Below are 27,829 nucleotides of genomic sequence, written 5' to 3' on the forward strand. Positions count from 1 at the left end.
GTATTTTCCTTGTGGGAATGGCCTGTGATTGAGTTGTTTGAATAGACAGATTCCTGGAGTAAGCAGAAGGGGGACAAGCAAAGGAGGTTTTCAGGAACCTGAGCTCCTAGCAAATGTGGCCCCAAACTATTTCCATGATGCTGTGCTCTGATGATCATTCACTGTTTGCTGCATGTATCATGTCCTTAGTTGTGTGCATTGTGTGAAATGTGGGCAAAAAGTGGGGCTGAGGGTCAGAAGCTGTAGTAGGTGCAACTCTTATGCTGCATAAGGTGTGGCTTTTAAGAATCATGAACAGAGGAAGTTATATGCATGCCTGTAAATTTACAGTGTTTTTATGTGCCTTTCAAAACTGCAGTAATTAAAAACAAAAACTGAACCCTTTGCCAGCATGTTCCTATGCACCATATAGAGTTTCCCTGACGCTTCTCAGCAAAGGCCTCTTCTTTCAGCAAATTACTTTGTGCCTCCTAGTGAAATTATGCTTTGTCATATAAGGATTAAAATTTCTATTTAGCAGCCTGAGTTATTTGGAGTAATTGAATATGTATGTAAGTCAGCTGATTTTTACTTACTGTCTGATTTTCATTTATTGAAATAGAATAATAAGTTTAGAATTAATATCTAGAAAAATTAAGCTAATGTCTCTATTATGGATAGATTAGTGAGGCACAAAACTTGGAATATACAAGCACTTTCAGATTTTCAGCAATCATGGTTCTCTTTATGTTTTGTTAGTTTTCTTTTTTTTTTTTTTTCTTTTTTTTTTAAGCATCTTAAACTGTCCATGCATTCTTCTTGTCACCAAGATGATTAACTGTGTCACTCTGGAGTCTTACTCTTTCCTTGACTGTTCATTGTTTCCATGTCCTAACTGTTTTGACATTGGAGTACTCTTTTGCCTATGGTGCTAAAATACATGTTTGCAGGTTTTACTGGGCTCTTTCTAAACTCCTGTATAACCTTTTACCCTCTTTATGCATATTTTTCTCTTGTCCTCGTCTGATTTGAAAAATCACATCACCTGAATCATCTGATGTCAAATGAAGTATTCCTATTATTCTAATACTTTATTTCTTATACAAATTTGAATTAGGAAGTGAAATAATTACTGGAAGATAAGATCAGCCAAAACTTTGGGTTTGCAGAGTACTGTGAAACAGAAAATAGGCAATTAAATATCAAGATTCTGTTAAATGTAACCAAACAAAGGAGTTTTCAGGTGGTTGTGGTTAATCAGGCTAGAAGACAGTACTGTTGTAGTTGGGCACACGTAGAGCATTAAGTTACTATTCTACCTGCACTCAGGGCAGGTTCAGTGTTCCTGAACTCTTGAATGGTTTTGTCTGTAATGTATACATTCTTTCACCATAATATATTTTTATTTACTGGATGCATTTATCTTCATCTTGGTCAAAAAAAACTGATTTTACATATATATATATATATATATATATATATATATATATATATATATATTTAGTAGCACAAATGATGGAATGCCTTACGTCATTAATAGGGTTTTTTAACTGAAACAGGAAAACTGAGCTTTGTTCTGTTCAGATTTTTTACACCAAAATAAGCACTCCTTCAGGGAAGAATTTGTGCAAAAGACATTCATTAGTTTAGTGACAAATCAACTGTTACAGCCAAGTATTCAATTGAATGTTAAGTTAAAGTAGTAAGACATGGTGTCTTGATTGCAGAACTAGCAACGATTCTGCTGCTGTGTTCTTTTAGCACTGACCTTTGGCTGTGTGTTTATTTACCCACATGACAGAGGGGTAACAGCATATAACTTTTCAACTTCTCAGACTGAGCTCTGGTTTCTGATCTCTGAACGTCAGCTGTGGTTACTCCAGCAGATCTGATGAATCTGCTGATCAGCATCTGCTTACCTTTTTTCAGGACCTGATGTCCAGTGGCAAACAGTGTAGCCCTGCAGTAGTTTTGTCTCAAGTACTGCATGTCTCCTGTTGTAAATAGTGAAGAGCACAAGAGGAAAAACACTGTGTAATAGTTTGCCTGCAGTTCCCTTTCACAAAAAAATGCTCAGGTCTTATTTCACTGACTCCTTCAAGTAGATCATCTTTCTCAGAAGGCAGACTTCCTTCATTCAAATATAAACCTTTCCTGTGGTGTGACACACATGGGCAGTGTTTTAACTTTTTTTTTTATCTTTAGTGCTAAAAAAGGCATTCCTCTCCCTGACTACAGACCTTGCCTGTAGCCTCTCTCTGACTTGTGGCAGCTCAGTGGAGTGGTTGGAGTTAAAAGCAAGCTTTTCTCTTAACAAACTGATCTGGTTTGTGGTGCAGACCTGCAACTATTGTACTCACGTAAGAGCATACAATGGAACGAAAAACTAGGGTGGGATATCCAAAACTAGGATGGGGAGAGGGGTGGGTTGTGGTCTTGGGGATTGCAAAGCCAGTCTGGTGGAGCCATCTATTGCCAAGATGGCCAGCCTGTCCTCTCCCTTTCCTCTATCCTTCCTCCTTCACTTGTGTTAGATGTAGAAATCACATGGTAACAAGATGATTTTCCTGCTAGATCAGTTTTCAGATTGTTTTGGGCAGCCAGTCAAAAGAGGAGGAAAGGTTTCTACCACATCAGTGAGCTGAATCAACGTGCCCTGTAGCTGTGTGATGGGGAGTAGGGAATTAGTGTGTGGTTGGTAGCATATGGAGGGTCTGGCCACAGGACTCACTAGCTGAAATCAGTTCTGACCACGCTGGGAACCTCAGCCAGAGGCAGTAGTTTCTTGGAGTTTAAGCTAGTAGGCTGCTGCTGCTACCACAGAGGATATTCTGCCTCCCACAGTGCCTCACCACTGCTCCCCTTTCTCATGGGTCACCAAAACTACTCACAGAGCCAGGCTATGAACCAGGTCAGGATACTGATTCAGATTTTAATTATCCTTTTTCCCCACTCTGGATATATGCTGGGTAGCCAAGTGCTCATTTTGTCACAAAGACTGGGACCAGAAGGAGTTTTGAGGGACAAGTGAGACTGATTACTTTGGCTCTGAAGTTAAACCCTGAGGTTTCTGTTTCATGATACACGATAAAGTGATCCAACTGGTTTCTGCTGGGGCTGAGCTTTACTTTCTCCCCTCCCCTTTCCCAGCCACATGCTCTTAGTGCTTTTTTTGCATTCATTTTGGCATTTCTTGGATACCTCTGTGAACTGATCCAACTTGCTAGCCTGGTTTTCCTCTGTCATGTGGGTTGAATCTGCACATTGGAGGGGCTGATGGATGCCAGCAGCAACCCAAGGCAGGGGCAAGGAGGGTGTGTGGCTGGAAGAGGGGAGGCAGAGGGAGGGGCAACCTTCCTAGTACTGTCTGAACCCCACAGGGAAGGAGTGAGAAACCACATCTTCTGGCTGAGCCTTGCTGTGCTAAATCAGTCTGGTAAGCTCTGCAGATGGAGCTGGACCCACACACCTCAGAGGTGATGCTCCTCTCCCTCCATGCTAAAAGCCATTGCTTTTGTCTTTCTCATTGTTTCTTCATCACACTGTTGATTGTTTTCAGAAGTGATAAACATATGTCTCAATTGCTTGATCTCAATGTAGACTTGTAGTTTATTAGAGAGTTTACAACTATGTAAATTTGCTATGAAAAATCTACTGTCTTTCAGATTTGGGTCTGAAAGACACATTTTCTGTTAGCTTTAAGGATTCAGTAGTAAAATAAGAAAATTAAAAACAGAAAGCTGAAGTTATGTTGAGTGTATGATTTTCTCTGTAAGGTATAGGTTAAGAAAGCACAAATAAAATGCATAAAGTAACTTAAAAATTGCATAAGTAAAAAAACGGATTTACATACATTTGAAGAGAAAAGAAACAAAATTGTTTTGTCCCATTTTTGTGAATTTGTCCTTAAAAAAATAGCCAAGTTGTTGATGGCTTGGCAGCTGTTCGGATGACATCAGCTCCTCCATTGTGAAAGATCTCCTGTCTTTTAAACAGCCTTATGGCATTTCATCAAGTTTTGCTGATTCAGCTAAATTAAAACCCAACTGGTTTTAAGTCTCAATTCCCCTAACTGCTAAACTAAACTTATTTCTGACCACAGTCATTACTGGATGACCTGTCTTGAAGCAGCATTGAAACTTTATATCCCACAGAAGGCAATTTTATTTTGAGAATCAAAACTAAATGACATGCTGAAAGGAAATGTACCCTTTAATTCAGATTTGTTAATCAGAATCTGCCAGTACACACTGTATTTGCTTTAATCTTAACTTGCTAAATTTATTACTAAATTTGGTGACTTTTCACAAAATCTTGTATACTACATGTCTTCTCTTCAAAAGAACTTGAATTTATTTAAATTAGAAAGATGTATTCAAAATAAGTATGTTTTGGGTGGCACTGGCTTCAGCTGAAAAAACTTTTACCTTCATTTAAAATTCCAGACTTAACCATAAACTAAAACTTCAAAGGCATAATAACAATGTGGCTTACTAATTGTACTCAATTTATTTAGAAGATATATCTATTCAGAGGGAGACATCCAAGACAGAGAACTTGTAAAAACAGTTTGTGATTTTCCTCCTAACCTTTATTTGTCTAGAGCAAAATTAATCAGTTTTTACATTGCTCTCCTTGACATTTGAAAGAAGGCATTACCTCATATATTGCACTATTAATTGCCAAAATAAATGATTGCTTGTAAAGGTCTAGATCTGCTATATGCAGAATGAACATGTAATGTATTACAATAGAGAAATCTTTTCTCTTCTGGGACTGATGTGTCATTTGTGGACATTAAAATAGCATTATAATGCCTGTAGCATTATATATTATATCCATACATATACCAAAACGATTCATCTTCATTAAGGAGTAGACACTCCAGGGTCCTCTATGTCTCGTTTATTACTTATTTTGCCAAGGTAAAAGATGATTCCTGAGAGTTTGTAGGACAGAAATTACTTCTTCTCCAGTTCTATTACTGATTATCTAGCTTGTTTAGAATTATTTAAAAAAGGGAAAAAGAAGAAAAAGAAAGTGGGAAAAAATTGTCATAATGGAGTTAATCAGTGGAAGCAGAAGATGCATGGATGAGTGTGCTGTGTGGGTGTTTAACGGAATAAATACACTCCGTGTCTGTGACGGGCTTAAGACCAAGAGTCTACTCTTGAGTCAAAACTCTGCAGAAAATTGACCCATATAGTTAGCTGACTGAGCTTACGTAGAGACAACTGCAACTGGAGAATGGTCAAAAATAGACAAAATCACAGACATGTTCTTTGCTTGTCCAACTTACCATTTTTCTGCAAAATTGTACACATGCATGCTTACCATCTGGACTCTGTCATCTTCCCATTACAAGAAAGTCATAAATTGCAATGGGCTCCTGGAAGTTTGTAAGGCAGGAGTTGCCAACACAGGACCCTGGATCCCTCAGCTGCTTCATGCAGTGCATGTTATGCTGACCTGGCAATTTTGGGCAGAGTTCAGCTCCACTCCTTAATGGAAGGCTGCTCTTCCAGCTACCTCTGCAGCCATTTGCATCAGAGATAAGTGCTGTTTTTCTTTTAATTGTCAGCTATGTGAGTTTTTGGGGTGTAGCTCTTGCTGTCAGGAAGTTTGGGCTGCGGTTCTGCATTGCTTTGGCTCTTAGCCCATCTGCATCTCAGCATGAACCATCCATCCCTGCAGTATTTAATACTAGAGAATTGCATGTTTGGTAAGCCTCATAAATACTAATCCCCATGTTTCCTCTGGGATGTAGATAATCTCCTTTAGAATTTAGAAATGTTAGGTCACTTGATTAGGCATGTAATACAAGTATCATGACAGGAATCCAGAAATCCCTCTATACTGCTTTTTTATGCTTCATTGTATTCTATAATTATTTGAACATAATGCTAGCATTTTATGTTTTTATGCAAGTCTTGATGTAAATGGTAGATTACATTTTTTAAATTAAATAAATCTGAGCCATAAACCTGAAAAATTTTAACAGAGCACAGGTTGTTAGAGTTGCTGTTCAGTTCTCTTTACCTTCAACACAGCATCCTTACAGTGATGCAGATGGGATTTGGGTATTTCACATAGAAGGCCATCACAACAGGACATATCTTCAATAATTCGTAACTTCAGTACAATCAGTAAAAATTGTTTCCTACAAAAAGTAAGATTTTGATTTTTGTTTTCCTTGTTTTCCCATTGGAAGTGAAAGTTTAACATTTCCTTTTTTCTGTCTCTCTTTTGTGATGTTTAACTTTGTAGGCTGTAATATTAAGTTTGTTCTTATTTAGAATAATTTCCACTTTTTTATTCTGTGGTTGTCTAAGAATGTAGTAACCTGGGTAAGTGATTCACCTAGCTGATGTGCACTGGGATTTTTTGCTGCCCTTGATGATTCTGGATTTAACTCTATTGTTTGTGTGGTATTTTTGAAAATAAATAATATGTTCTAAAAGAGAAGGTGAGTGCTTCAAATGTCTACTCTAGTTGAAATTAAGTAGAATATGTATTTTGAAAGGAAAGAGACTGAATATGGTATTCTAGTATAAATCTTTCCTTTGGAATCAAACGTTGCTATAATAAAACTGACATTAGAAATAATAATACTAGATTTAGATCTTGATAGCATTTAACGAAGTGAATTAAGATAGGTGAGCTTCACTGTTTAAGTTTGTGTGCAGCACAGCTCTCCACCTTGTCAAAATGATGTCAGGAAGTTACAGTGTCTCAGGGCTCATCCTCTTCTTAAGATAAGTATTCTGTTCGTTCTCCCAAGGTTAAGGTCAAGGCTATTCCTCAAGTGTTTTTATTTTATAAAAATAAGAGAAAGACTCAGAGTTTTGTAGAAAACTCATTATTGCCATAAAGCAGCAAAAGGTCACAAAATGTCTTTCCTTGGTGAAGTGGCTAAGGGCTTTATTTCTTTGTTGATTCATTGTCACACAGTAGGTTGGAAGAGCCCTTGACATTTCCAGAGTTTCCTTGTTGAGGTGAACTAATTGCTCTACACATCATGGTTCAAAAAAAGAGGAATCAGTTCAAAGTACATATATGCAAAAGTCTTGTAAGCTCACAGAGCCATCTGCATTTCAAAGTGGCTGTACCAAGATTTTTCTTCCTTCTGACATATTTTCATGAACTTTCACATTAATTAAGGCATCAGAGCTACAAATACTGGTGTAGCTTCAGAAATGCACCTCATAAATGGGATAAGCCAATATAAAATTCTATTTCTATAACTGAAATAGAAAAATCATTTTCTACTGTCTATGAGGTATCTTTCAGACAACACTGTAGAATAAATATTTTATTCACTACAAACATGAAGTAAAAATTGTTGGCTTTAGAAGAATGAGCAGAAGAGCAAAAATGAATGGACTTTATATGGGTAAGTACATACAGGTGTAGATGGAAGAATGTGCCCTGTGTGGCTTCAAGACTTTTCAAAATATGTGCAAATCTTTCTTTCTGGTGAGGAGAATTTTCTGTCTGCTGTAGTACAGACAATCACCTAAACCAGCAGTCCACTGACTGCAGCCGGCCTTGAAATAGCTGTGTAGAACTTGTTCCACTCTCACATTGATAGTGTTTGTTTTTTATTGTGAAGAGGGAAAATGTTACTTTATTAAACAGTGCTATTCAAAGCTGCCTTGTAATTTTGAGCTTTGATTTCCATCAGATTTTTTTGTCTTTGGTGCTTCATAAGAAGGCAAAAGTTTAAGAAGCACTAATGAATATAATGATTAAAAGTTTGTTAATGTAGAACAAGCAGTGTCTAAACAAAACCAGTCTGTTCCCAAATAAGATGCTCTTATATGTACTTCCTTTAAAACAGTCTAAATGACCTGCTGGGGCTTTGATATTTAACTTTTCCACTATGTTTATGAAGAGTCTAAATTACACATATTTTCTAAAAATACAGTAAGTTCTAAATTCAGAAAGTTCTAAATTTTGGCTTAATTGAATGTCAAGATAAATATCCATAACATTTTTCATGCCTGTTTCTCCATGTCTTCCCATTTCTCCATCTCTTTCCAAGATTTTACTCATGTAAGTAAGAGTTAATTCAGAGACAATACAATGAAGTGGGTTCAAATCATGTATCCTATGAAAGAACAGTCTATACATTTGTAACATTATCCATTATAACCACAAAATTAAAAACAGTTGCTGCATTTTTGTGAAAGTTACTCTAATTTCATTTCTGCAGTTCATTGTCTGAGATTTGCTGAAGTTCAGCAGTTATCAATAAAGGCCTTACGATAATTTGCAGAGTATCAAACGGATCATAGTGAGACTAGCATTTTTAACCAGAGGTGATTATACTTCAGTTAACTGAGCTGTCTGCTGGAGGGGAGCCAAATTCACAGGCTGAATGAGTTGCTGGAGGAATATGAATTGTATTCATGCTAACAGTATGCTCTTTGCCAAAACAATAGGGAGAAATTCTTAAAACTCCTTCTGGAGTTTGCTTTGTCTTGTGCATTTCTTGATAAAAAACTAAGTGACGGGCTGCTCCACAGAATCAAGTCTAGCAAAAGGTAATTCTTGCCATGAAGTTTCCCTTGTATAAAATGCTAAACCTAAACTTGCAGTATAGCACCAACAAATTTACAGTTCATCCAAGTGAAACAGAGTACAAAGTATTCTGTTTATGGTCAAGGGAAAATTTTGCTTTGGGAATTCTTTTCTACTAGTATTGAAGACTTTTTCTGCTTCTGTAGCTATAGGGGAGAGAAAGTTATAAATGGAGAGTTATAAATTTTTGGAGAACAGCCGTGTGTTTTCATGCTGTTAACAAATAAATGTGGCATTTTAAAAAAACCTTATGTTTATAAATAAAATATATATGAAGTCCAAGTTTATCTTCCAACTGTAAAAAATATTAACTGTAACCTTTGTCCTTTAGCTCTTTTATTTCTTGATAAAATTTTCTTTGAAAATATAGTCTTATCTTGCAGGTGAGAAGTTGATTCATCTGAGTGGTTTAGGATTTTAGGGAATTTAGTAATAAATTATATTACTACATTAGAGACAGTCCAGATTTTCAGGATATATAAGAGACTTGATTTAATATTCATAAGTGGAAACGAAAAATGTAGTACTTGCACTGCTCTCGATATTGTAGCCACTGTGGTCTAGGGTATATAATAAAAAACTTCAATCATGTTCAGTATATTATTTCCTGAAATTTAGTAGGGAAAAAAATATCTTATGTTCAAGTAAAGCATAATGGTACTTAATTGAAAACATTAAGCAAAGAAATTAAAACAAAATGAAAATCCATTGGCATTTCTGACACGGCCTGTAGATCCATACTACTTTTATTCTGTGTGCAGATGAACAGTGTAGATGGTACCATTTTTTAATTGCTGAAGTGGCCTTCACCAGAAATGGTGTATTCTGAAAGCTATTTCTCTGTTCTTTTGTTCCCTCATTGAACTTTCCTGCAACCTTTTCTGTTTTCCTCAGATCCAGGTACTTAACAACTGGGAAATACCAAAGGAAATCTATTTTTTTGTTAGTTTGTTTGTTTTGTGGTTTTTTTTTTTTTTTTTTTTTTTTTTGTTTTGGTTTTGTTGTTTTTTTTAAATGGTGTAATGTGGAGACCTGGGATTTAATGTATGTGTAGACTGTCTGCAAGGCAGACAAACTGTAGGCCCGATCACTTGCAAATGAAAATCACACTGTACCTACAGAATATTTTGCTTCTTGAATGCTTCCAGAACACGCATATCATTGAAGTTAGGATAGCAGAATGTTGGGAATTTATTACAAATGGTGTACCCACTAACTTTCCTTACTTTCTTATATAAATTGAAAGTTTTATGTACAAATTTGGTGTTAGTGGAAATCAAAATAACCCAAACTCATCTGGACATGCCATCACTTATTTTCTGTTTTGTCATTAATAATATTTGTATTTATTACATGATGTGAAATGTAAAATACAGACTTCCACAGAGCAGGGGGGAAATCCCTCCTGGAAGATGGGAGGTCACTGTTCAAAACTGTTTGTAACAAACAGAATAACTCTGTTGGTTAGTGCTTTTGGTGTGGCCTGGGAATTTCCTCAGGGAGGAAACTATCGGACAGTTGGAAAAATGCTGTTGGAGGAAAGTTCAGAAGATGTGGTTGTGGAAAGCAGTGCTAACCACAAAGAAGAGTTACTGGGTGGCTTCCTGAGTTTTACTGCAGTGAAGTTATAGTTCATTTCTTGACCTTGTGTTCCTGTGTGTGGCTCCATGTTCATATAAAAGACCAAGTGTTTGGTTACCTGTTACCTGAAGTATGCCTTCATTCTGCTGTTTCAGTGCTGCAGGGAAATATGTTAAAGTAAACACTGTTTTGATTTTCTAGAACTTCAGAGCATAGTGACGTGGGTTTTGGAGCAGGGAAAATGACTCTGGAATTCATTTTCATCTGTTCATCCATAAGGCTCAGTTTTTGGTACAATTCATGGCATTGTGTTCTTATTTTTTTAAACTCTTTCTTTTGAGAATTGGTAAATCATGTATTGGAACTTTTGTTTTGATTTCAGAATCACTTTTATTTGAGGAGTTGATTAAAGCTTATGTGTTGTTGCCAGAAGTGATTGTTGTAAATGCAAATGGGGAAGCCTTTTGTATGACCATTTTGTGGAAAACACTTTGTGTCTACTGAACTGTATGGATAAAGGGGAATTTAGCTTCATTTATTTGATTAAGGGGAGTTGGTAGGGTGTAAATTCCTTGTTTGTTACTGCTAATGCTTAACCAGTCTGAACCAGAGCCCAGTGGAATTAATGGAAAGGTTCCCATTTGTTTCAGGGTAGATTTTTTTGAAGCTCTGACTGACTTCCCACTGTTCCACAGTTGAGCATTAGTAAGGCACGGGAAGCTTGCCAATCATGCAGGATTTGAGTGTATGCATGTGGTGAGATTTCTAGGAGGTTGAAGACTGCTGTCGTGATGGTAATTTTTATGTGGAATTTGATAATATTTAAGAAAGTTCTTGTTTTGTTTTTTTTTTTTTACCTACACTTCTGGTATTGTAGCACAAAAATGGGGCAAGATGATTATAAGGAGTTTGCATTGTCTATTGTTAGGAAAGTAATCGTGTGTGATATTTTTAACTGCTTGGGCTTTCTTTTTTCTGTTTACTGGGCAACATGTAAATAAAAAATTTAAACCTTGATAATAGCATCAGATAACTTAGCTAAGAACAGAAGCTTTTATTTTAATGGAAGCAGTAGGAGAATGATTCAATTACCATTTTTCTGGCAATACATACAAGATGGTGGATACAATAGGAATTTACTGGATTATTAAAATAGTATGTTGATTTTAAAGATGATAGTGAAAATACTAGAAAATAGTCTCTTCTGTTTGGGTTTCATATGTAAGTGGGTTTTGGTTTGCCAGTCCCAGACTTCTGTCTGGGGATCTCCTCTGTGGTTTTTGTAGCCTACTAATCAGATCACGAGAGGGAGGCATATACATTACCTTACTATGGAATTAATATTCATTACTGCTTGTTGGTTTTAAGCCCTAGTGGAAGTAGTGTGCATGGTTTGGTTCAAATATTAAGCAGAATTCTACTCTGCAACATATATGGAGTAGTTCAGTTCTCTCTTAATAAAAAAATTTTACAAAATAAGGAAACTTTTTTTAATGTCTCCGAGTATAATCTCAGCAGAATTTGAACATCTAATTTCTTGCCTTGAGACTTACCATTGCCAAGTGACACTACCTTTTGAAAGCCTGTCTGTTAAGAGTGAGAGTCTTCAATGAGTTGGTAGCCAGTATGCACAAGATTGAATTATTTTAAATTATTTACAATATATTTTTTTTAACATATGCCTAAGTGCCACTTCATTCCCTAAAGCTGCCTCCCAGCAAGCACTGGTTTCTGTAGTTCATAGTTTCTTGCTGTCTGCTGTGTGGTGCAGTCTTGTAATGGCTGTGTCCCTTACTCTGGGCTGTGTCTGACAGAAACCTGTGGTGGGTACTTCTTGTCACACCTGTAGCTCTGTGTGTGTTCCTTCAGCCTCTGTTAGCAGAGGTAAGTCTGAAAACATGAGCACTTGCAGTGATCCCCCCAAGAGTTTCTGAATACAAGCAGGACTTCGTTGCATTGCTGAGTGACATGTCTGGGTGACAATTGTGCTAACTGATAAAATGCAATCTCTTTTATCACCTTTATAACCTGGAGCTAAGGATGTCAAGGGACTGGCAGCTCAGAGAGTTGTCCTAGCTGTTCTGATAGCTGAGATGTGATTAAAAGATTTTAAGAAGTGGTAGAATAATGTGGAGATTTTCTGTGAAACATCTCCGGTGTGGTTCAAAAAATAAAATGACACTCCCTTTTGTTCAGAAAAGGTAGTATTATTCCCATTGGAACATGGCCATTTCTAGCCAAAGCAGACAGTGAATCTTCTAAGTAAAGAATTTACGTCTCACTCAGAGTTTCAGCATGTTTGAGTTTTTCTCACTGTGGCTACACGGTGTGCACTAGTGCCACTCTGCATTGTAGGTGATATCTAGTTAGGCCAGGTAGAGGCTGAAGTTATCCTGAAAAATACTAAAAACTACCTAGATCATGAAATTTCACTCAGGATACTTCATGAGGTAACTTAATACTTACTGTGTAGTAAGTTCAAAGTACTGAAAGTATTTGGCCTGCATGTTTAAATGATACATCCCCTGTCATTTAAAACAATAAAGTTTTGATTATATGATTGCATTCGGCCAATGTTACAGAGGATGGGAGGGAGCAGAAACAACCTGGTCCTTGGAGCTCCATAGAAAATGCAAATTTAATTACGTAGAATGTACATGTAGCAGAGGTGTTTTATTCGCAAGGGATTGCATACCACCTAACCTTGCAACTGGTTTCTGAACTTTCTCAGTCTTGTTTTTGAGATGGAAAGACCAAAACTACAGTTTTCCAGTTGCACGGGGCTTTTTGCTTTTTTAACAAGTCCTTTTCTAATAATTCTTTTCACTGAGTTCTCTTTTTTTACAATGCTGACATAATTCTGAAAAAGTGTTAGCTCAATCTGTTGTGATTCCAGGGTTTCACTCTTGGTTATGAGAGTCACAAAGGCCATCATTTTATATGTTTATATGAATTTCAGATTATTTTTTTACACATGCATCATTTTACCTGCGCTTATGTTAAATATCACTGTCTATATTAATGCCTACTACCCAGCCTCATACAGGCCTTCAGTCATCCTTCACAGCCAGCTTCAGATAACTTGTCATCATTCATAGACTCTGTCGTCTCACTGTTCATTTGCTTTTCCAGGTCACTTGGAATATGTTCAATGGTACAGGTCCCAGCACAAATTCCTTTAGTAATCCACTGGTGGTCCCTCCAGTGTGAAATCAAAACTGATTTTGTTTCCTGGCTTTTTAGGTGCTTTTCTATCCATGTGAGGATCTTTCTCTCTTTTCCTATTGTTGCTTAGTTTCTTGACCTACATGTTCATGTGGTATGAGAAGTAAACTTCTGCTCTAGGGGATCCTGTTATCTATTATTTAAGTACTGGAGTGGAGTAACCAAAAATGTTCTAGGGGATATTGCATAGCCAGACAAAATTTATACTGAAATACACGTCTTGAGAGCTACAGAGAAGAATTTTAGTTAATAAAAAAATATCTAGGGAATCTCTTTGTGCAATATACACTACAAACTGCAAGGTTTCACACTATTGAGACATCCAATGTAATATGTCCATACACTTGTGTGACAGGAAATGCTGGTGATATTCCTACTTAGGAATTAAAGAGCATTCATGCTCTTTAATGTGCTTTACACCTGCAAAGCAGTAGCAGCTGTTAACTATTTGTTCAGATGTGTTTTATATTTGGACTGCAAAGAGTGTGCACCACCTAAAATCTTTATTGACCCTGGGTTTGGTGGCTTTTCTTAATACAGACTTTTCAGTCTTTTCTGTCAAGCAGGTTGCAGTTAAGCTTGGAGCTTTTTCTGATTATATTTTTTCTTGTCATACTGCTGTTACATTATATTATCAGAAATAGAAGTATAACTACAGGGAACGCTGATATTTTTCATGTTTCCTTTAGGAAATATACTGAGAAAGGTAGATAACTTCTAACATCCTTGTTTTGCAGATGAAGAAATAACACTAGAAGCTTCATTTGCTTTTGTTTTCCTTAAATTATGCTGATTATATGCAGCTGCTTATAAAAGAATGTTTTTGTTACTGTGTAGGATATCAGAAAATTGTGGGCATGGCCACTCTGGTATTCACTTAACTGTTCAGATTACTCCTTGGTCAGGGCTCTGGCTCACAAATAAATAATAAATTAACATTCCTTTGTCTTTCTCTGAAATTGTTCCTTAGTACCCAGCATTGCCTCCCCATGTGCCTGTATTGTAGACCACAGTGTACAGAAATACAGCATTCTTCAAGCATTTTGGGCACTTTAGTTTTTGTGGTCAGGACATTGCTAAGTGGCATGTTAAAGAGAACTGTGTACCCTTTGATCTCTTACCAGCCAAGAAAACTTGTTCTCAACGTCCATCATTTTCATCATCTTAATCATACACTGAAGGGAGTATATTTTATTTTTGGATGTACTTTCTATTTATGATGCCATACTTTTAAGTTTCTACCAATTGCTTGGGCTGGTCTCAGTGGATGAAAGAAGGAGAATTAGAGGAATGAAAAGAGTAATTGATCTATGTTTATTAGATCTGCAGAATACCATGAATATTGATATAGAATATGTATAGTCCTTCTTTTAAATCGGCTGAAGATTTACACTTTATTTAGTTTATCTTCTTCCTTCTGACAGTTAAAAATTAAATACCAATGTTTAAATGAGTATACTCTTATGAAACAAATTATATTTAATAAAATGTTTCCAAAAATTTGTCTTTTAGATTAACTTAAAGAGCAAGCCTTTCTTTAAAAAGCAGGTCAGATTGTACCTTTTATTTTCTTTAACTTGCAAATTTGCACAATGTGGGTGTGGACTATCCTTGTCCGTTTTTACAAATAACAGTAACGTGGTACTTGGACTATTTGCTTTGTAAAGTAAAAAGCAAAGGATTGAAGTGAATCATAGGAAATATTTGCAAAGAAGCTTACAGATCTGAATTTTCCGGCCTTCCTACCAAGTGTTGCAGTGACTTTTTGCTGTTGTCTGTGCTATTTTTTATTTTGGTTGCATTAGGAAAACTTTTTTCTATTATTTGCTCTTGATTGAATATTAAATATTTTAGAGATCATCAGTAAAACTGTTGAAAACATCATAAGACTTAAACAGATAAACAAAGTGGATTTATAGTCTCCACACAAGAAGACAGAGCTTCTGATAGGCATCTAAAGCTGTAAAATGCAGTAAAACTGGATCAACCCTTCTTTTCTTCTATTACCATGTAGCATTGCAGGCATGAAAGGATCATGAAGTTGTTTTGGTTTGCAGCAGTAGAAGAAGAATTTAAAAGGTTTTGAGTTGTACAGAAAATAAATGGATTTTCAGGCATTTTTGTGGCTTTCATGGTAGTCAGATAAATTAGTAGTTTTTAATTTTAGATAAGTTTCTGGTAGGTAACTAGAATTGTATGAGCCAAGATTGATTCTCAAGTGTACACTGATCAGTAGGGTAGAAATGTGAAAAAAATTTGCTTCCTATTTTCCACTTCCAGAAATCATTGCCCAGTTGGATAGATGAACTAATGAATTAAGCAGAAAGCTGCTGTAAGTATATGCAAAAATATGTAGGAAGACAGTTGTTTTTTTTTGTTTTTTTTTTCTGGAAGAGCTACTCTCCTAACATAAATGATGGTTTAAATCAGGAGTACATATGGGATACTGAATGAAGTCAGAGAGCTTTTGTGAAAGGTGTGAAGGAATAAAACAGGGCTAAGCACATTGCAGCATTTTTTATGATCTTTTCTGTGCTTAGGAAGTGAAGTGAAAGAACAGATTGCTGGGCCAAGTAAGAAGTTTTGGTTAATCTTTTATGTTGCATCTGTTAGTAACCACATCTTGGGACACACTCAGTATGGCAAAACCCATCATCTTGTGACATTTCTGTAAATTGTAGGGGCTTTTCTAAAGTTTAAAATTGTATACATAAAGCAGGAAATAATGTAGGTGTCAGATTCTGATTTCAATGCAAATCCATTATTTCAATTACTGTCCTCTTGATTTATGTTCTGGTGTAAGTGAAAAAACAGCCCTAAGGAAATAACTGACCTGTCTGCACACACTGATCTGTGCATTGGAAGTCATTGCTAGTACAAATTAATATTACCATTGCTTTATTCTACACCTCCTTTAAAGAATAGCTCTCCAAGTAAACTAGTGGATGTGCTAAAAATTACTTATGGTGTTCATAGATTTGTGAAATCATAGTTAAACCTGAATCTGAATCATATATACATAGGGAGGAGGGCAACCAAGGTGGTGGAAGACTTCAAGTGCAAGGCTTGGGGGGAGTGGCTGAGGTCACTTGGTTTGCTCAGCTTGGAGAAGGCTGAGGGGTGACCTCCGGGCAGCCTACAGCTTCCTCAAGGGGGAAAGCAGAGGGGCTGGTGCTGATCCCCTCTTTCTGTGACTGCTGACAGGGCATGCGCAGATGGAATGAAACTGCATCAGGAGAAGCTCACACTGGGCATTACAGAAAGGTTCTTTACTGAAACAGGCTCCCCAGGGAGTGTCACAGCTCCACCTGTCAGAGCTCATGGAGCATCTGCACAACTGTCTTGGTCATATGGTTTAGTTTGGGGTAGTCCCTGGAGGAGAAGAGAGTTGGAGTCCATGATCCACATGAGTCCTTTCCTACTTGAGATATGCTATGGTGCTATGATTCTCTCCTTCATTTTTGTGGAAATTTTGACCCTTTCCATTCAGTGCATACAGCAAGAGTACATGAGGGCAAGCACGTAAATACACTTCTCTTGTGTGGCCCCCACAGCCTGCTCTTAATCTTTAGGCTGTGATTTTGGATGTAGTAATTCTTGAGGGATTTTTCTTCCACTTTGCGATTCCTTTTATTACTCAACGGGAATAAACTTCTAGCACCCACAGCATTCCATGTAAAGGAATTCGACACCTGAGTTTGGTTTGTAATTAGGAAATACATACTATCACTTATTTTCAATACATGACATCTTAATTTATTCAATGCCCTTATTGGGAAAGACTTGTTATTCCTTACTAAGGTTCCCCTGGCCACACAATTTCTTAGACCTCTGTCCTTTCTCTCATCAGTTGTCCATTTTTGAGGATAAAGACTGCTATTTACTTAGTCATTCTTCCCATGGAAGTTGTTCCATAGCTTTAGTCTTCCTTGTCTCAGGTCTTTGTATCTTGCGTGGCTTTTCTGTGTCTGTTTCATAACATGGGAACCAAAACGGCACAGTACACCATGTGAGGCACAAGAAGGATCTCAGTGGTGGCATAGTGTCCTGTTTGTTGCCAGTTTCAGTATGGGGACTACTTTTCTGGACAGCTTCTGGACCATACTTGTTCATTAAAAATTTGCAAACACTTCCCTAAATAGCAGTAGCTAGTTCAGAGCACATGTCATTGTGTATGTGTAGTGTTCGCTTTTCCCTGCCATGTTCATTACTTTCCCTTTTGTTGTACTTAAATTTGTGTTCTAGCAAGACTTAGTGCACTGAAAGATTGTTCACTTTTCCTAAAAAGTCCTGACTGTCTCTGGTCGACAGTCAGGATATTACTTATGTACTTTACAGTAGTAAATTTTCCAACATTCTGCCTGAAGAGTATGCTATGGAGTACTCAAGTTACCAAAATGGCAATTATTTTTGCAAATGTAGCCCGCATTTTGACTGATGCTTTGTGAGCATCTTGTGTAGATTTTTCAGAGTTAATGACATTGGCGTTCGAAAAAATCAAGTTTCTTGAAGGTGCAGATTAGCTATTCAAAATTACATAGGATTTTTCATCCTAATTTGAAATATGTATGTGTATAGAAACAATGTATGATAACAAAAGTAAAAGAAGTAAGCTGAAGTTTCTGTAAGGGGCAAAGGGCCAGACTTCTAAAGTATTTCTTTTTGTGGGTAGTGAGAGCTGGCCACCTCAATTCCTTTAAAATTTGATCCTGAAACCATTTTTAAGACTGTCAATACAAAGGATTTCTGGAATTATGCTATAAACTCCAAAATCATCTGCCAAGGGCAATGTCTTCTGAGAGACCTAGTTTATACTATAGAGATATAAAAGCTATTTGAATAGTAATTGGTGACCTATAACTCCAACCAAAACTCTAAAATCATTAGAAAAATTCATTTTAGCATTAAATATTTGAAAATAAATATCTGAATGAAAGGTCACTGCTTTCTTAACTAATACAAGTTTTATCATTTCCCAAGAGACTACTTAAAAATGAAATATAGCTGCTGGTGAGGCCCCAAAGTTGAGCTTCAGGAAACAGTGGCTTCTGTTTGACAATAACAAAATTAATGGGAAGGGCTGTGGGACTTTCTTTCAAGGTAAAAACCAAGGCTTATTTCATTAGCCACTGATACACTGATCCAACGGTAAAAAAAAGTAAAATGTTCAGCCCCTACACAAGCAAAGGCATCACATTTTTTAATATATAAATCTATAAGGAGAGTATGCAGACCTATGAAGGCTGGCTTGATTACAGAGCTTTATAAAAGGCATCTGTCCTTTGACTGCTGAATTACTCCACAGAGCTGTTGTTACTGTCAACCATAATGGAAAAAAAATAATAAAAACTGCCTCACAATATAGAACAAATGCAGCAGAAAACCTGCTTAGATGCTATGGGAGTGAACATTTTATCTTGAAAAGGAAACAATACCAACATGACATTTTCAGTCTGTGAAATCAGGAAAGCCATCTCTGTAAAAGAAGAGAAGGAGGAAGATGGGTAAATGCAGCAGGAGGAATATCTGAGTTTAAGCTGCAAGTCATAGGATGGGGAGAAAAGAATTCATATCAAGCAAAACTTTTATTTATTGTATACTTCTGTATCTGGTACTTATGTAATGTAATAAACTGACAGTCCTGTAAGTATCCTTGTATAGAGCATTTGAACAAGCATCAGTCTGTGTTCCATGACCAGTACTCTGATGAAAGTTGACTTGTACTGCATGGAAAGCAATGCACTTCCCTGAATAATAGACAATATATTTCTTTGGCACATAACAAGTGCTTGCAGTGGGTAAATTAACATGACTGACAGAGTTCTGTTTATAACAGCTCAACATGAGGGAATTTATCCATTTCTCTTTAAGAAATTTTGCTGAAAGATAGTATTTCACCAAATAACTTCAACTTCATGCTCTGGTAAAAGCATTTTTTCATTTAGGAGTATAGTTTTGTTACCTGGACCATATTAGAGTGTTTAAAAATTATTTTATCTCCTTGAATCTTATTTTGAGTCTCATATATGGCATTTTGCAAAGTATATCTAAAAATACAACCTTTCATACCATTTATTTGAAGTGTTTTAAATAGTTTATCTTGAGTAATGTTGTAGTTCCACATATACTGTGTGCAAGCTCATCATTCTTCATGCTAAACTTTAAAATCAGAAATGCAGGTTCACATAATTTTATCTTTAGACCAAGCCTCAAAATTGTAGTTTTGAGACATAAGGTTTAAAAAATTATTCTCTTTTTTGACTTGCCGAATGTCTTTCATTATGCTTAAGAAAGTAGATGGCAAAGAGGAGTAGTCAAGGAGGAGTAGCAAAGCAAATGACAGAATAACACATAACACCATGATTTTGAAAAGTAGGCAGAATTAATCTTTAAACTGTTGCATATTTTCTGTGGACATCACATGGGTGTGTGAGAGTTTATCTTCCAGAAGATATTCTGCTGGGGTTACTTGTGAGGTTTTCCTTGTTTTCATGGGGGTTTGAGGTTAATTTTCTTTTTTAGATCAGCTTCAGTGCTTCTTGATCTAAGAATGAGCTGAGTCCTCCCCAGTCTGTGTATGCATACTCCAAAAAGTAGCCCCTATTATATCCTTATTCCTTATCCTGTATCCTTATAATCTGGGAACATTATAGAAGTCTGATGTAGATGGGGAACTTGGGTATGCACAAATCTGTTTATTAAAGAAAATAAACTCAAAGTGTAGAGTCCAGCAAGAAAACAGAAACTCTGCAAGTCCTTCATAAAAAATGGAAAAATTGTGTCTAGCATTTCCTTTCCCAAATTTCTGTTCTTCTTTCTGGTAGATATGTATGTGCCCCAATGTGTTCTGCAGAATTTACTCTTTTTAGAAATACCTAGTTCTGCTTCCAATTGGCTCTTATATGATCATTGCACATCTCATGGATTCTCATCCAAAAATCTGTCAGCTGAGTCCTTGAGATTCCCTAAACTGATTGAAAACCATCTCTTTCGGAAAGAAGCTAGAAAATCAACATTGGTTTCTCTCCATCTTCTTATGTGTCTTCTAGTCTGAATAAAATTACCTTCTGGTAGTCATTGGTAAACTGTTACCAGCTGATACAGTTAATATAAAACTTCTAGATGTTATGTCTTGAATGCCTATTTTATTTATGAAGGCTGATACGGAAGTTGGTTTAGATGCTCGTGGGCTGTCCATCTGACTTGCTGTTGGTTTCAAACCCTGTTGGTTTCAATAACAAAGTCCTCTCCTAATCATCCCTGGTCAGTGCATTTTAATTATTTTTCCTGAGCTCCCTCCTATAAGGAGCTTCAGGTTTCCTTTTGAGAGGGAATGTGTGCATAGTTGACATATCAGTTTTCAATAGTATCTGAATATGGGGCCACATCATACACAGCTCCTCCAAAGACAGTATGAAGATATGCCAAAGAAGAGGCTTGCTGACCAGATGTGGATTTTTGTGAACACAGCCAGCTCAGCCCAGAGGGACAGCTCTCTGTTGTGGTCAGAACCTGGGACTTGTTCCCTGTAGTGACCTAAGAGAATTAACAGTAGTAGCACTGACTTCAGGAGATCTTTCAATCCTATATTCCTACCTGGAAAAAGATACAGACACTTGTATGACCAAATGTAGCAATTCCAATTTTGAGTGTTCTTAATACAGGTATATGAGATACACATTTTGTACACTCTGTGTACAAAATGAGTCCACTTATCTGGACTCAGCTGTGACATTTTACCTACCATTCCACTGGTAAGTTTTTAAAATACAGTTCAAGTTCAGAGTTAAATACATCCATTGCATCATAGCACAGATCTTTGCATATAAATATAAATATAAATATAAATATAAATATAAATATAAATATAAATATAAATATAAATATAAATATAAATATAAATATATATATATATATGTTGTGTATATATATATATATATATATATATATATATATATATATATATATATATATATACACACAACACAAATTCTTTATCCAGTAGGGAAAAATAAATGAGTTTAATAAATTATTATTTTTTATTCTTTAATAATAATATTCTAATTAATTAAATTAATTATATAAATGTAATTATATTAATATTATGAGTTTAATAAATTATAATAAATATATATTATATATATTATATAATAATATATACTAGATAATAATATATATTTTATATATAATATAATATATATTATAAATGTAATTAAAATATTATTAGTTTAATAAATTAATATTTAATAATAATATTTTAATTACTTAAATTTATTATATAAATTAATAAATAATAATAAATCATTATTGAAATAAGTTTTTCAATAGAGTTCTAAAAATTACGTCATGAATATGCAATGTACCTAACTTAGTTTATTGTTTGATTAAGGTCTTGGCATTGATAAGAGGACATCTTTACCACAGAGCAATTCTTCTCAATGGGATGATACACTTTTCAATATATCCATACATGCAGCAATAAGACATGGAAAATGGAAGTTACTAACTGGATATCCAGGTAACAAAATAACTACTTTTTGTAAAGTGTACCCTATCTCCCACCCACCACAAACACAGTTTAATTTAGTTTCATATGTTTTAATTATTTTTAGTAATTCTGCTAACTTCTTAGGTTTTTGACCACATGCAAAGATCTAGAATGAGCACGTCTAAAAACCAAACTATGTATTTTTTTCATTTTCGAAATATTTTGTCTGCAACTTACTTAAACTGTAGGGAAAAAACTGTTATAGAATATCTCAAGTTGGAAGGGATCCATAAGGATCATAGAATCCAAGAAGACATTGAATTAATTAATTGATATGAAATAAAGTTACATGGAATTTTGGATCTCAGTGGTGCAGTGGTTTTTTTGCATAAATGAAACTCCTGTTTAGGTAGCCCTGCACTAGAGAGACTGTGGTGCAGGGCTAGAGTTAAGGTCTGCATCAACTGTCACTATGCAGGGTCTTGTCAAGAGACGTAGTGAATTCATCAGTTATGGCAAAACTGTGTCTCCACACTGCTGCTCTGTATCTCAGAATTGACCTTTGGTCTGTTCCTGTTCCTGTAGGCTGCAGTCATTGGTTCCCTCCACCGTCTTTGTACAATGAGTCACAGATTCAGTCGTCTGATCCATCAACAAAGAGACTTTGGCTGTTTGATATTGTTCATGACCCTGAAGAGAAAAATGATGTGTCTGAAAAATACCCTCATGTAGTGGAAAAACTACTCTCACGGCTTCAGTATTATCACAAACGTTCAGTGCCTGTGTTCTATCCTGATGAGGATCCCGCCTGTGATCCAGCAGCAACTGGGGTTTGGGGTCCTTGGGCATAGTGCACACAGCTTTGTACCCTGCAGAAAACCTCTGTAGCAGAGTCTGGTTTATGGACTCAGAGTCCTAGTGACATATTTTGTACTTTCTTTAATGAGCTGTTGCTAACTGTGAGCTTATTCTTTGAATAATTCTGTATTTCTTATTCTTGATCTGTTGGGAATCTTATTTCAGTCTTTTCCCACTCTCTCATTCCCAACCATTATATGTAAAATGTTAGTAATTTTTTTTTTAATAATCTTTTCTGGAATATACTCCTAGTGCAGAACATAAACATTGCCTCCTTCCTTGAAAGAAATTGGAAGTAATTGAATTCCTTGTAAGGAATTATGGCGGCAGGGACATCCAAAATTAATCAGTCTTGTGGAGTATACTGAATTCTGGTTTCATGTTTGTCCAGAAGATAAATTCTACTGAAAGCTATTATAAATCTGTATTGGCATAATTTTTTTTGCCTTCAGTGTGTACTTCCATCCAGAAAAGGGAAGAGTAAAAAAAGAAAACCTCATAAACACAACAAAATCTCCATTGTTCACTCTTAATGTATCAAAACAAAATAGAGAGTGATGATCAACTGGAGCGCAGGACTGTCAGGTAGAAGGATCTTGACAGGCTGAAAAAATGGGTGAACAAAGATTTCATGAATTTCAACAATTGCAGAGTCCTCCACCCCCAACTGCAGTTGGGGTGGAACAGCTGCATTCAAGAGTACATGCTTGGCCATGACCAGATGGAAAGCATTTTCATGGGAAAAACATCTAGGCATCCTTCTGGACAATAATTAGGACAAGAGTTGCCATTTTCACTCTGGGTGAAGAAAACCAACCTGTTGTTCCATATAAGTGAGAATGTAGCCAGGAGCTAGGGGACATCTTAATTCTCTTCTATCAGTGCTAGAGCATAGCATCACATTTTGAGCTTCCCTATACAGGAAAAGTATTGACCAGTTGGCGTTAGTTCAGTGGAGAGCTATGAATATGATCATGCGATCATGGGGAGGGATAAAGAAATGGGTTAGTTTATGGTGGTAAGAAAAAGGGAAGTTGCTATCTTTAGCTACCTAATGTGAGAGCATAGAGAAGAGGAAGCAGGACTCTTCTCAGAGGTGCACAGATATGAAAAGCACACAGGGAACATGTGGAGTTGCAGTGCAATATAAGGAAAGGAAAAAAAGTCACACCCTGAGTTTAATTAAATATGGGAAATGTGGCAACCCTAATCCTGGTGATCTTCAGTCTTTGGTTGGAGAAGATTCTGAACAATTCTATCCCTGAAGCTGTATCAAATTTGAAGTTGATCTAGTTTGGTAGAGGTGGTGAGAAGCAACCAGTGACCTCCTAAGGCCCCTTTCTGAAATAATTGCTCAACAATTCTATGATGAACAAAAACTTACTTTTATTATCTGCCTGGTAAGTACCCTGTCTTTATTACCACAGTGGAGTCTGTTTCCATCCTGAAGTGGGCTCTGAGCCATGAAAAAACCAAGCCAAGCAACATTTCTCAGTTAGTCATCAAATTGATGCAAGATAACCTGCCAGCTCTCTATTAATTTCTCAGACCCTGAGTTCTGGTACTGTTTTCAGTGTCCTTGGCTAAGTTCTCAGGATGCAGAGCTCAATCTGTCATCATCTCCAGAAAGCAGGAATCTAATTGCCTTTTTCCTGGCTCTAGGACCAACTCATATAAATTGCACTAAAATCTTGCAAAACTTCCCAGTTTTCTCTTGGGAGACTTATGCTAATTGTTAGCAAACAGGCTAATGAAGAGAAAGGCTTGACAAAATCTGTGCATTTAAAAAAAAAGAAAAAAGATAAAGTTTGAAAAAAAGATGAAACAAGAAAACTGAAAATGCATATGCTTTCTAATACAGCTGATTCACCACTACACTGTCTTAAATCTCATCTTGAACGCTTGTCTTTTCTACCTTTGATGTTTTTTCTGTGAGTGGAAGCGAAGCTAAAACTCTCCAGAAATCTGTTCAGCTTTTTATCTTTCTCCCGAAGAGCTTTATGTTTCTCTCACTCCTTTGTCACTTCTGCTCCTTTATATCAGTATTTTTTCCTATTCTTTTTGTTCACGATCTTCAGCCTTGAAGACAAGGAAAAAAGAAATGTAGATTCAGAAAAAGTAATTCTCATATAATATACAGTATATTTTCTCTGTGGTTTAACTGGATATATTCCTATAGAATCCTGTTTCAGACCAAGGTTCAGTTTCCTTCTCCATTCATCCATCAGTGGCTGAAAGCAAATGATGCAAGCAAGATATAACTGGGAAAGCTCTTCAGATTGTTCCTCACCTTCTAAACAATCACCCAGTGCCTCAAAGATTAGTTTCTCTTCCATTAGGTTGCACCAGCCTTTCCACTGGAGCCCTTGGGCATAGTGTCCAGCCTTACAAATACTTTCTAAGCGGTTGGTTTTCACACAGACATGCATTTCCACAGCTTATCTAGACACTAGGAGAATCATCTGATTCCTACCTGCCTCCAGGTAATTTATATTTTCATTGGTAAAACTTACTTACTGTGACAGAAGCTCCTATTATACTATGGTTAGCAACTTTCATATCAACTAATATATTTAAAATAATAAATTAAATTTTAAATTAAATTAAAAACATTATATGTTCTGTAGAAGCAGTCTCCAAACTGGTACCTGGTCATATCTCCTTCCTTTTCATGAAACATATTTAGGCTTTTCTTTCTGTCATGTGGCTCTTCATGCGGTTCCTGCTCAGGTTTTAGCCAACACACAGCTCATAAAAAGACCTGATGTTGTTGGGACCAGCACTGTGAGATACAATAGAGAGCAACATGTAGGAAGCCTACAGGAGGGGCTCAGGTCATTACAAAGGCATTACTTGACTGCTACAGACATAATCCTTCCTGTTGATTGTCAGTTCCTTCAGAATCCACTAACTTACAGGAATCATGTAAACTCCAAAGCTGGAAGTCGTAAACCTGTCAGCTTGCCCAAAAACACCTTTGAAGCATATCCGGCATCAGCCAATCTGCTGAGGTTTTCATGCTTCCTGATGGGATACATGGGAGGCCTGCACTGTGTCAGAGGAGAAAGGATGAGCACTCTCATCAGCAGCTCTGGGAGTATTTTGCTTATATCTTGTAAGTTATGACTTTGACAACTGTGAGTTAAAAACCTCATGAATTAAGGAATTAATGAATTCCCATGTTAGTCTCGTTTGTCTGAAGAACAATGTTTGATGTGTGTGTTTCTTTCCTTTCCTGATGAGCTCATAAAGTAATTTACAGACCATGTTGTCCTGTAAATTAGAGAGATCCAATCGGACCGTGTCAATCTTGGCTTCAGAGTATGGCAGCATTTCACTTTTGAGCTTTTGAAAATTCTTTATGATAACTGAGGCTTAGGCTCTGTTATTTGCTGACCACAGCAAGGGAGGGAAAATGTAAGCACCAAAACCTTTTTATAAGCTATTGCATCACGTTGACAAGCTTGTATCTTCCTCCAGTAGCTCCAAAAAAACCTTTATTGCATTTCCCTTTTCTAACTGTTGCAGTTAGTTTATTTTTTACTGATACAATGATTTATGTTAGTTTATATCTTACCTGTTTAGTGCAACTCTTAAGTTCCATGTTTTAATTGTAGCACACAGTTAGTAACGTGGTTTCAAGTATGGGATTCTGAAAGAGTAAAATGTTAAGTTACCTTTTGTGACCTTTAGATTTACTATTTTTGTATGTGTCATAATGATACATGTTGTCTTTCAAATGTCTTTTTGAGATAAATCATCCAAAGAGCAAAAGATCCATTAGTTTTTATTCATCCAGAATGTTTTGGTACAGTTTTTTTGTGCAACCAAATGCAAATAGAGATGTTGACAGCCATTCCCCAGTAAGTAAGGCAAGTAGATCCAAAGTATTTAAGTTATCCTCACTCTTTTTTTCGTAGTGCATATTTATTTAGTGTCCTATGTACAAATGCAGACATGTAAGATTAGAAAGCTAACTGTTCTCAGTCAATATCACATATAACATTTTCGTTTACAGTAGGTGTTACAAGATGTGGTTGTTGCAATAACAAGGGACTGGACTTGGGGGTGGGGGAAATTTCTGGCTGACATTCCTGTGTGTCCTTCAGCATTCAGCACTTGTATTACATGAAGAAAGATGTTGTCTTACCCACAGAAGAGGAAACTTCTGTTAATGATATTTTTAACTGATAGATAGGTTTTTTATGCTGATAGCTAGTTTTGTGGAAAAGAAAAAAAAATCACCCAAGTTGTAAAAGCTCAATAATTAATGTCCTTGACTCCCATCAATGTCAGCTTCTGGCTGAAGTTAGAAAAGATTTAAAAATTTCTAATTTTAATTTCAGAGGTAAGAAGAGCTTTTATGTGTTCTCTTTTCTCTATATCCTGCAATCTGCATTTTAATGTCTTGCTGATATTCTAATTTATATATTTCATTTACTAGGAAGTGACTGTGACATATCATTGTCTCACATAGGTATTCAATTCACCCTCTGTTTCCTCTTGTTATGTTTTAAAATGCAAAGATTCATTGTTTTCTCAGCTACAGTAGACCTAATTTTTATTTTTTTTTAGTTGTCTAATTATTTTTCATGGGTGGTCCTTCAAAACATTTGAATTGAACTGTGTTAGGGAAAAAAAACATCTGGCTGACACATTTAGATGGGCATCTGCAAAGAGTTGTATACTGTTAAATTGTTTCGAATTGGAAAATAGAGAATTCTTCATATGTTTTGTGGTTACTTGAGTAACATTCAAAAATGCAGTATTTTGAATGCTAAATAAAACTTCATTTCATCCCTTTCCAATTTAAGATTCATTCTTAATCTAGCAAACATCTGAGCATTATGAATTCAAAAGTCTTAATCTTTATGCTTTAGAAATTATTTAAGCTTCAGAAAAGTAACCAAGTTTAGAAAGAGTGCTGACACTGGCTACTCATTTTGCATTGCTTACTTGTAAAAAAGATGTACACAGTCAAGGAGTGGATGATCTTATAAATAAAACAGAAGATCTGGGTCTTTCTTGAGTCAAAGGCCCTATATTTCAGGCCCCTAACCTGAAAATAATTTGTCCAACTTTCCTAAGGTTGATAAATGGGTCTTGGATAAAGAT

General features: G+C 36.1%; 1 protein-coding gene across 3 annotated transcripts in view; it reads left to right on the forward strand.

Moving 5' to 3' along the window:
- The window catches only part of ARSB (arylsulfatase B), a 98,539-nt gene that overhangs the window by 35,705 nt on the left and 35,005 nt on the right, over positions 1 to 27,829 (forward strand). The window contains exons 7-8 of one of the 3 annotated variants that reach the window (XM_038124155.1): positions 21,758 to 21,886; positions 22,442 to 27,522. The exons of the other annotated variants lie outside the window; for them this stretch is intronic. Coding sequence (XP_037980083.1) covers positions 21,758 to 21,886; positions 22,442 to 22,707 — 395 coding nt within the window. The 3' untranslated portion in view covers positions 22,708 to 27,522. Of the gene's footprint in view, positions 1 to 21,757; positions 21,887 to 22,441; positions 27,523 to 27,829 lie in introns of those variants that run through there. 3 annotated transcript variants of the gene reach the window in all.

This window comes from Motacilla alba, chromosome Z, assembly GCF_015832195.1.
Source record: "Motacilla alba alba isolate MOTALB_02 chromosome Z, Motacilla_alba_V1.0_pri, whole genome shotgun sequence".
Classification (NCBI taxonomy): Eukaryota; Metazoa; Chordata; class Aves; order Passeriformes; family Motacillidae; genus Motacilla; species Motacilla alba.